The sequence below is a fragment of the Electrophorus electricus genome, chromosome 13 (genome assembly GCF_013358815.1).
Source record: "Electrophorus electricus isolate fEleEle1 chromosome 13, fEleEle1.pri, whole genome shotgun sequence".
Classification (NCBI taxonomy): Eukaryota; Metazoa; Chordata; class Actinopteri; order Gymnotiformes; family Gymnotidae; genus Electrophorus; species Electrophorus electricus.
Window position 1 is genome coordinate 22,751,645 of NC_049547.1, and position 11,514 is coordinate 22,763,158.

Below are 11,514 nucleotides of genomic sequence, written 5' to 3' on the forward strand. Positions count from 1 at the left end.
AGCAGGTAGTGAAGGTCTGGTGTCCAGCACACAGGAACCACAGAATGTGCAAGTGGGTGGGTGTGTCAGAGCATGGCCTACTACAGGTGTTACAGATTATTTCCACCCTAATCTATGCCCAATGCTGTTGTTCCATGCCTTCGTGCCTATGATACCTGAATATCAGATCCAGGTGTGCTGGCTCTACCTTCTACAGGGTGTTAAGGTTCCTGAAGTGGAACTGTGTTTTACTCCACAAATCTACATCCCAAAAGTCATGCTGTTATTTTTTTAATCAAAAAGGTCTTTTGTGTTGTGTAACAGTTTTATGTTTTGGTTTTATTTTAATTTTTGTAACAACATTCTCCAAGATAAGGAAACATTAATGCTACAAGCAACAATATAGAGTTGTGCATTTACATAATTCTTCTTCTGTAACATTTCTGGAAAAGCACATCCCGTGTAACACACGGCCTGGTAGTGTCACGTATTGTAACGTGAATACTGATACACAACCAATTATGGAAATTAGTTCTGCCAGTTACACACGGCACAAGTCACTGCTGTGTGGAAGCTGCTACTGGTCTGAGCCAAAGCAAAGCAGAGACAAGGCTGTAGTAGAGAGAGTGAAACCCACACACAGACACTTTATTTCTGCCAGCTAGTTTGGCAAGTTTCATAAAACAGATGGTCTCTAGTCATTAAGTCTCTCAGCATGGGAGGGGCGTGGTCTCCAGCATCCTACTCCATCAGCATGGGGATGTGGTCTCTAGCCAGCAGGTTCCTTAGAACAGGAGTGGTGTGCTCTTTAGTATCCAGTTGAGCTGAGATCCTCGTCCTGGTTCTTTCAGAAGCTGCAGTGCTCATATATTCAGAGCTCTAGTGTGTAGGACGCATCAACTCAGACGTGACAGTGAAGTCCTCTTTACCTTTTTGTGTCTGCGGGCGTGTCTGGGAGCAGGTTTGCTTCAGTCATCCCTGCCTCTGCATTTGTGTGTTAGGCCACCCACACGGCTCATTTACTTTCAGATCCTCTGTGTTTTGGCAAAGGCTCATCCTCCAGTAAACGAACCTGTATAAACACAAAGGGTTACAGTTTACACAGCACCCATTACCCCAGAGAGGGTGGTACCAACCGTTACCATGGTTACCTGTGTCTCTAGCATATGCTGGTAGGCAGGGGCAGAGAGTTCCTCGAGCGTCTCTGCAACAGGTCTGTTGAGCGTCTCGGGGAGGAGGAGGCCGAGGGCACCGGCTGATACCCCGATCAGACAGAAGACCATGAAGGGCATCGATGCGTGCACCACTTTCTGATCAACAGCCAACAGATTACTGCTCACGTCACACGAGCGCAGTAGAGGAAGACGTCTCAAATGAGGAAGACAACCTGCTTACCATGCTGGGGACAAATGGGGCCAAAATACCTCCAACCCTACAGGACATGGAACACACACCAAGCCCTGCATTCCTAAAATACACACGCACGCACACACCTCGATTTAACAGCTAAACACTCCAAAATAGCAATATAGCAAATCAGGGTGCTAGTCATGTTATAGGACCAGTTCAAATATACCTTGAACTTTCTACACACACACACACACACACATACACACACACACCTGATGATGGTGGGGTACAGCTCTGAGGTGTACACGTAGACAATGTTGAAGGCAGCACTGACCATCAACTTCCCCAGCAGAGCAAGAACACTGCCACTTCCCACAGTGCCTGCAGGGGGCGACAGAGCAATTGAGCTGAAAAATGCTTTTTTCAAGCCAAAAAAAGAAATGCCTGCATGCATGTCTGTATGTCTGTGTGGATACTGGTATTATGCCATGAAAACATGCATTTCACCAAGCACAAAAAAAAAAAAAAATCAAGCTGATTTTAAAAGCAGAAGTAAACAGTGTCAGATGAATGAAGTGTCCTCCTCTCACCAGACTGCATAGGAACAGCGATGGAGAAGAGACAGAAGAGACCCGAGAGGATGAGAAACGCAGACAAAGATCTCCGTCTCCCGCACCTGGGAAAGGGGGGTGGGGGGGGACAAACATGTTTCATTTTAATTAGGGGTCTACAGCAGAGGTCCGATTAACTGGAGTTATTATAACATCACACTTGTCACCTGTAAAGGTGAAGAAGACCTTTAGTACCTGCACCATAGTGATTTCAACACCTGTGTTCTATGCTCAATGACCTTACCCACAGAAGGGTTCATAAAGAGTGTGAGGGGTGTAAATACCAGAACTTGTTGACAAATCAGCTGCAGAAAGTGCATTAGTGTGAGTCCCTGTATGTGTGTGCGCGCGCATGTACACGCACCAGGGCTTGTTGATGACATAAATGCATAGTGGGTAGGCAGGCAGCTCCACCAGACCGTACATGGCTACACTAAGATAGCGACTTCCCCTGTCCGCACTCGCATTCATCGTCAGGCCATAGTACACTAGACTGCAGGCATACCTGCAACACACACACACACACACACACACACACACACACACACACACACACACACACACACACACACACACACACACACACACACACACACACACACACACACACACACACACACACACACACACACACACACACACACACACAGAGAGAGAGAGAGAACTCAGGACTGACAGTTCAGTACTTTTTAAAAGTTCAAGAGGAGTATAAAGTCAATTAAGGCAACCTGGGTTAAGTAGGCACATTATTTTAGTTGATGGGTAACTCAGAAGGTCTGTGCTCCTGGTCTGTGCTATACCTCTTGCAGAGAACTTCAGACAACCCTGCCCTCAGCCCCTCCAGGATTCATGTTAAATCAGGCACCTTCAGTCTTTAAATTGTAGTTACACACTCCCATTGAGGCAGTGGGGTGCACAACACCCAACCCTAGCATCCCCTGCCGTGGAGAGTGGTAAACCCCGCTGTGCATACTCACCAGACGAACATGAGGACCAGAGTCCTGCAGCGGAGCACAGGGTGAGTGGCCAGCCGGAAGAGCCCCGGGCCGGACGCGTCAGGGCCAGCCGGGCTGAGCACGCGACGCAACTTCAGCGTGACCCGGCCCTTGCCATTCCGCACCGCGAAAGCCTGCAGCACACGCTCGGCCTGCGAAGAGCGCCCCCTGGAGTATAGCCAGCGTGGCGACTCAGGCAGGACGCTGGAGCCACCCCCCCACCCCCACGTGCACACACACACACACACATTCAGGCAGACATATACAATATCAAAGAGTAAGGCAAGAGTAAGGAATCACAGAGATTCCAAATTTCCAGTAATAGTTAAGAAGATGTATAAAAATGAAGGAAGGTTAGAATGATCAAAGAGGCAGAGCAGACATGTCAGCTGAGTGTTCAGAAGGTCCTGACGGAGGCGCCATCACTCAGGCCTCCGACTGCACACCTACATGCAGAACAGGAAGAGCAGCACGCCGGGACAGTTGACTGCCGTTGCTAGGTTACGCCACTGCCTAATGTAGTAACCAAGCAGAGCGAACAACGCAATGCCCACGGCAAATGTCATGTTAGTCAGCGTTCCTGATACACACACAAAAACACACACCCATCCGCACGTGCACGTACGCACACACAAACACACACACACACACACACACACACAAAATGTAAGTCAACAAAAACATTACTAAAAATTCAAGAGGGGACAAATAGGACAGGCCTCATCAAACAAGGCTTAGAAGACATTCAGAAGCTGCTGGCTTCATTAAACTTATTTACATGGCTTGTATGTTGGAGCGCGTCACAGTGCGTGGGCTCGCGCTGCACTACCTGTGTGAGCCTGGTTAGCCTACAGGTGGCACTACCTGTCAGGGCCCAGTAGGACTTCCCCACATACTCCTGAGAGAGGATGAAGCAGACCAGAGCCATGCCCCCATTCATCATGCCCACCAACAAGCGGGACAGTGCAAAGAGCTCGTAGCTGGGCGCCAGGGCGCTGCCGTAGGCAAAGAGGAGCTCGAAAAACATGCCTGAGAGAGAGAGAGTGAGTGAGAGAGAGAGAGAGAGAGAGAGAGAGAGGAGAGAGAGAGAGAGAGAGAGAGAGAGAGAGAGAGAGAGAGAATATGTAAAAGAATAAGACAGAAACAGAGGAGAGACAGAAGGGAAATAGGAAGTGTTGAGAGTACCATGGAGGGAGACAAACAGAGAATTAAATATTAATAGTGAAGCTTCCAATAAAATCTTACTTACAAATGTCATACATAGCATGGAATGAAAATACATTTTCATGGATTTGTGAAAATGTGGTCAACATTATGCAGTGATATAAAAGAACTGCTGACCTATGAGCCGTGTCAACAAACCTACACAAACATCACATGACTCAAAACATCATCACATGGCCCACGTCCCTAGAAGACTCTTCCAATCGATATGAGAAGCAGCCATACGAGTAAGGAACACGGGTTTCCAGGCCTAAGTACCTGTGAGGAACACGGGTTTTCTCCCGATCCTGTCGGAGAGTGGCCCAAAGAGCACGTTCCCGACGAGCACACCGGCGAAGAACAGAGATCCCGCCAGACTAACTTTGTAGGCCTGCTGGTTCACCAGATACCACTGTGGGACAGTGCAGGACACACCATCAGACACAAACACTCCAATGGGTTTAACTATGCATTATGCATTACCCATTATGTTTTAGCCCTAGCCCAGCTCCCAACAAATCCGTACTAGCTAGTTGATGCACTACATGGCCTGTCTTAGGTGCGTTAAGAGCTGGAATTATAGACAAATGCAGATCATGAGCACCGGGGTCTGGCTTAGAAATACTGCAGCCTGACATGAAAAAAAAACAAAAGTCCCTCAACTAACTCTGGGCGTCCTAACAAAGACTTGTCAGCATTTGCCGTCTTGAGGTTCCACTGGTATTGCTCAAATGCAGGCATGCGCTTCTACAGCACCATCCTACCGTGTAGTGCCCCACAGCGATTAGGGACTCGCGCTCACCTCCGTCACGATGGAGTTCACGTCATCCGTAAACGTGACGGACTGCGTTACATCACCTCCGCTGCTGTCCGTGACGGGCTCTGTGTGGTACTCTGGAACGGCGCCCACCAGCACAATTAGCATGGACTGGCAAGCCATGTAGATCTAACACAACAGATAAGACACACATGAGCCAAACTCAGTATTTACAACGCAACACTTTATTTAGACGGCCGCCTGCACGCGTGAATAAACTTGAACAGTCGGAGGTCTAAACAAGCCTTGGTGACAAAATGACGTTGTGTAGGTAAAGGCAGGTGTAGGATTACCACAGAAAATCCACACACTTTAGAGTCTGCGCTATTCAACAGCACAGGAGTAATGTTTGCGATATCCTAGATAACCTAACTAGTTAAAAGAACAAATGAACAGAGAGTGAGGTTAGTTAAGCTGCCTAATAGTATACAGAATTCTGAAGCTTGAATAACCCTGAATATCAAATCAAATCTAACTCATTTTACAACAGATGTTGTTACAAAGCAGCTTTTCAAATGTCAACAGCGATTTAAATGAACTCTGCAGTCCTACGCGTAATGGCTGCATTTACCTGAACCTGACAGTGTGTCATGTAGTTAGGTTAGAGGACACCTTTATTACCAACATCTACCTAACGACAATAAATCACCAGCGAGACACAAATAAAGGACCTGACCCCACACAGCTCGTTACCTCAGGTAGCTTAACCTAATTAGGTTAGACACAAATAAAGCACCTGACTCCACACAGCTCGTTACCTCAGGTAGCTTAACCTAGCTAGGTTAGACACAAATAAAGGACCTGACCCCACACAGCTCGTTACCTCAGATAGCCTAACCTAGCTAGGTTAGACACAAATAAAGGACCTGACCCCACACAGCTCGTTACCTCAGATAGCCTAACCTAGCTAGGTTAGACACAAATAAAGGACCTGACCCCACACAGCTCGTTACCTCAGGTAGCTTAGCTCTCTGGGTTAGCATTAGCGTGCTGCACTACGTTAAGCTACTAGCTAGCTAACATTACCTGGAGCAGTGTCAAAACGGTCACCATCACTTTCTGGTGTCGGCCGAACTCTCCGACCACTTGAAAAGCCTCTTCCAAATCCATTGTCCAGATAAGTAATCCCAGATCTTAACATCTCACATAGGTTTACTAAATGAAGTCTGCTCAATCAGGTCTCTTCCTTCTTTTCTGGTCAGATAAAAACGTAGCTGCGGATGTGGGTTTTTGCCACGTGGTAAAGATCTCTCACGCGATTGGAGAAACATCAGCAGCACCAAACGCCGACGCCAAAGGCACGCTCACCGAAACTCGCAACTGGTATGCACGGTTATGGCTAAAGAAAATACCTGCTTAAATGCACCTCAAATTATTTCTCCACTCTGCTGTCATCTGCAGAATTATAGTTTTGCATACTAGATGTGAAACGATTCGGCTTTGCCTGGACAACCTTTTATTCTGCCTCGGTCAGCTACCACAAACACAAGTTTGATGAAAAAAAAAAGAAAAGTCAAAGAAAAAATGAACGCGAGACAGTTTTCTGATCAAAGTGAAATTTCACAGCTGCTTGGGCTGAACATAGGTTTTTGTTAGCCAAATCACGAATGGCACACAACCTCTTCCGAAGTTTATCAACAAAGTCACTTGCAGGTGAACTCAAAACCAAGGGAGAAACAGACAACCATTGTTTGTACAGTAACTTAAGGGGCCCTCGCTCTGATAGGCCAAAAAGCAGGGTGTTTGGGCTAAAGTCAGTAGATTCCTGCACTGTATCCAGAATGGCAAACAATAACAAGGGCACTCCCTCATCCCAATCTTTCTCAAAATCATGACAATACATTTTAAAAATGTTCTTGAAGGCCTGATGGAACCTTTCTAGGGCTCCTCGGGACTCTGGATGGTAGGCGCTAGACACATGATGCTGTTTTTTTTAATTTGCCAACAACTTGTGCAAACAGGGTCAACATAAAATTAGAACCTTGATCTGTCTGTATGCATTTATTTACATATGGTGCAAAACTTAAAAAATGCATTCACTATAACCTTAGATTTAAGGCAATGCAGGGGAATGGCCTCAGGGAACCTGGTAGCAGCACACATTAGCAAAAGGAGCGACCTACACAATCTGCTCACAATCTCAAATAGCTCACTGACAACTGGTCTGTGGCAAAGTGGAGCAGAAGGGATCACTTGATTAGGTTTTCCAACCATTTGACATGTGTGACAAGACAGTAATGAATTACATCACCGTTTACAGAGAGCCAAAAGAAATGTGACAAAATACGCTGTACACTTTCTTAACTCCTAGATGTCCAGAAAGTGGATGTTCGAACACAGGACGTAACAAAGGTAAAAGCCGCTGTCCGGGCTGTTTCAGTTTATGTAATACCTGAACTGTCCCAGGTTTTACTTCCTTAGCAGAGGCACTCACAGATGACCTTTTTGTTCTTCATACATATTAATTTATAGGTACAGTACAGTCACAGGTGTGAAATGAGCAGTATAAAAAAATAATAATGAACCTGTAACAATGGTCTGTGTAGCAGGAGATCAGATACCAATTAGTGCAGTGGTTTGTACAAATACACAGATCACCAGCATACCAATTCAAAAAGGGTGAATAATATAAATCTAACATTATATACAACAGTGACACAAGTAGGATCTGAAATTTAAAAAAAGACAAGTTACATGCTCTTCATAAAACCGTACACAAAAATATTAGCAATACTTTCTTACACAATAAATTCAACACAGCAAAGTACACCCAAACCTACAACACCAATGTGGTTATTTATCCCAATAAACACAGCAGCCTTTTGACAACAGATTGTCTTCCTAAAGGTCTCTGAAGCAACTGAAATAGCTTCACAGATGTTAATACACACAACAGGAAAAGGGAATATGCTAACGGCGCTAGTGCTAACAGCACTAATGCTAGCAGCGCTAGTGCTAATGGTACTATCAGCGCAGCCAATGGCACATGCGCAGGGCCCACCATAGACCAGCGCCCTCTCATCATCACGGAGAGTGACGTGAGGAGAGTGTTTAAAAGGGTGAATACCAGGAAGGCGATGGGACCAGACGGTATCTGCGGGAGGGTCCTCAAAGCCTGCGCAGACCAGCTAGCCCCGGTATTCACCGACATCTTCAATCTCTCCCTGACGCTTGGTATCGTCCCGTCTAGCTTCAAGCGATCCACCATCGTCCCCGTCCCGGAGAAACCTCGACCCTCCGACTTCAATGACTACCGCCCTGTTGCCCTCACATCGGTCGTGATGAAGTGCTTTGAAAAGCTATTCAGAGACTTCATCACATCTTCACTGCCAGCCTCCATGGACCCACTGCAGTTTGCATACCGCCACAACCGCTCCACTGACGACGCAATTGCAAATCTGCTCCACACCACACTCACTCACCTGGACGAAGGGAGGGGAAATTATGTTAAAATGCTGTTTGTCGACTACAGTTCAGTATTTAACACCATCATCCCCTCCCTACTCACTACTAAGTTGGAGTATCTAGGACTGCACATATCCCTGTGCAACTGGATCTCCAACTTCCTAACAGACAGACCACAATCAGTACGGGTGGGCAACTGTGCCTCATCCACCCTCACACTCAGCACTGGAGCTCCTCAGGGTTGTGTCCTAAGCCCCCTGCTCTACTCACTGTACACCTACGACTGCACAGCCACTTCCAGCTCCACCATCATTGTCAAGTTTGCTGACGACACCGTTGTCATGGGCCTGATCTCAGAAAATGACGAGGGGGCCCAACCTGGAGGAGATTAAACACCTGGAAAACTGGTGCCAGGAAAATAATCTCCTCCTAAACGTCAGTAAGACAAAGGAGCTGATCGTGGATTACAGCAAGAAGCAGGAGCGGCACTACCAACCTGTGAGGATCAGTGAAACCACGGTGGAGAGAGTAGATAGTTTCAGGTACCTTGGTGTTCACATCTCGCAGGACCTGTCCTGGTCCCGCTATACCAACTCCCTGGCAAAGAAGGCTCGTCAGCGTCTTTACCACCTCAGATGCCTAAGAGACTTCAGACTGCCCTCCAAGGTACTGCGGAACTTCTACACCTGCACTATCAAGAGCATCCTCACGGGGAACATCACAGTCTGGTTTGGGAATAGCACCAAGCAGGACAGACAAGCACTCCAAAGGGTAGTGCGTTCAGCAGAGCGCATCACTCACATGGAACTTCCTGACCTGCAGACCATCTACTACAAGCGGTGCCAGACCAAGGCCAGGAGGATTGTGAAAGACCCCACCCATCCCAACAATAGGCTCTTCTCTCTGTTGAGGTCAGGGATGTGCTTTCGCTCCCTGAAGACCAAGACAGAGAGACTGAAGAGGAGCTTCTTCCCACAGGCCATTCGGGCCCTGAATCAGGGAAACTGATAAACTGTGGGGACCACCACCACCATGTAACATAGCTGTGTGTATATATATATATATATATATATATATATATATATACATACAATTACCAAGTAACATAAAACATAAAAACTGTAAATATGTTATTCCACAAAATGGATCTGTACATTCTGTACATTGTTTACATATATATACACAACCATATACATTGTACATTGTGTATACAATCATAATATACATATATTGTACATACATTGTTAATATATTTTTGTACATATATAGAATATATATATTTCTCTACGCACCCCTGTTTTCTTTTTCCTCAGTTTGGACAGAGCACTCTCAACCATTTCACTGCGAGTTATACTGTGTATGACTATGTATGTGACAAATCAACCAAACTTGAAATTTGAAACTTGAAACTTATATAAACCTACTGTTAATTTGCTGTCATGCACCATCTGAAACCTTTTATTTCTTTGTTTGTTGTATGATGATTGTTTGTTCATACGTATATATCCCAGCACAACCAGCATTATTAAGATGTGACTGTAGCCAGTAGTCAATAGGTGTCATCGCATACTGGATACGCTACTGCATGTACTGGAACCAGAAGGCAGTAAGGTTTGTACTGGGGGGCAGTATACCGTATAAAGTATGTGGTAGGCTATTTCCAACAGCCAATTAGAAACAGCCTTAACACACTTAACATACATAAACACATTTGATCAATACGTCTCTCGTACTTGTAATCATCTCTATTACAAAGCGGTCATTACAGAACTGATAGCAATACTGCTGATCAACAGGTGCGTTCCCGGAGATCGATACCGCAGTCAGGTTATCAGCGCTTTAAATCCGATTTTACGGTATTTCGCTGCTCACAGCAAACTAACGCTCCCTAAGCAAAGAGAAACAGAGACCTTCGTATTTTTTGAGCTTTGATGAAGACACCCACTTTTACTACATTTAAAAGTACAAAATACAGTTTAGTTGAACTAGTTTACTTGAATCATTACATTAAACACAACTAGTAATATATTTAAACAGTTTAATGAGCATTGTGCAAAAATGGTTTTTCTATATAATATTTCTCAGAAGTTTATTACAGAGCTGGTCTGCCAGCTAATAGTGAAATGTTGACAGCTAACTAGTGCAGGGTATGGGGAACTGAAGAATGACACTGCCAGTTGAGTGGTGGCCCTTGCCTAACTTACTCTGCTACTAGCCAAGGGCTCCTAGTCTTATGTGGTAGTGAAATAGTTTTGACTTTATGGGATATTTCTGAGAATTAGATGTCCATATTCAATCTTTACAAAATTGGTTTATATTCACCTAAAGGTAGTACTGTTTTAATATGGGTTTATGAAAAAATGGTAAAGTGAAATGTGTGCAAACTTACTCGGCTGATAGGCAAGGACTCCTACTCTTATGTGGTAGTGAAATAGTTTTGACTTTATGGGCAATGTCTTAGAAATAGACAACTGTACTGTCCCCAAGCCCATTAAACACATTAACATTTTATATGGATTTTTGAGAAAATGATACAGTATTATCTGTCCAAACTTGCACCGGTGATGGGCAAAGTCTCCCACTTGAGTGGTAGTAGAACTGTGTTGGCATTATGGGAAAATTCAGAAAAATACATGACCATACTTTCTCTGAATTAAATGGACATGTAAACATCATTACAAATACAAGGACTTCAATATAGATTTATGAAAACTGGTGCAGTAGAATCTTTAAACATTAGAAAATTATTATTATTATTATTATTATTATTATTATTATTATTATTATTATTATTATTATTTAATTGCCTGAGTCATGTCTAAAGCTGTTGCAAAAAAAATAAAAATAAAAAGCTATACCACAGATCACAGCAATGACCACAGACAAATGATTATTAATGCACACATGGAGAATAAAGATATTTATTACACAAAGACATGCACACACAATCCTTTAGTGAATCAATTAGTGGTAGCTCAGTGGTTAAGGTACTTGACTTGTAATTGGAAGAATGCTGGTTCAAGCCCCATCACTACCAAGTTGCCACTGGTGGGCCCCTGAGCAAGACCCTTAACCCTCAATTACTCAGGTTGTACTCAGTCATAATTATAAGTTGCTTTGGATAAAAGTGTCAGTTAAATGCTGTAAAAGTGAC

At 44.6% G+C, this 11,514-nt stretch overlaps 1 protein-coding gene across 3 annotated transcripts; it reads right to left on the reverse strand.

Moving 5' to 3' along the window:
- Positions 1-299: 299 nt before the first annotated feature.
- Positions 300-6,182, reverse strand: slc22a15 (solute carrier family 22 member 15). 3 transcript variants are annotated; one of them, XR_004776803.1, is made up of 13 exons: positions 5,982-6,182; positions 4,941-5,084; positions 4,418-4,550; positions 3,800-3,964; positions 3,386-3,515; positions 2,918-3,139; positions 2,305-2,445; positions 1,920-2,005; positions 1,602-1,710; positions 1,375-1,447; positions 1,131-1,289; positions 909-1,051; positions 300-763 (listed from the first exon to the last, which is right to left on the reverse strand). XR_004776803.1 is itself a non-coding variant. In XM_035533131.1 (12 exons), the coding sequence occupies exons 1-12, from the start codon at positions 6,063-6,065 to the stop codon at positions 995-997; spliced, it is 1,467 nt and encodes a 488-aa protein (XP_035389024.1). In that variant the 5' UTR covers positions 6,066-6,182; the 3' UTR covers positions 300-994. The 3 variants fall into 3 exon arrangements, 2 of the variants coding, with proteins under 2 accessions (XP_035389024.1, XP_035389023.1); XM_035533131.1 differs by having other exon boundaries at positions 300-1,051; positions 1,375-1,411; XM_035533130.1 differs by having other exon boundaries at positions 300-1,051.
- Positions 6,183-11,514: the final 5,332 nt, after the last annotated feature.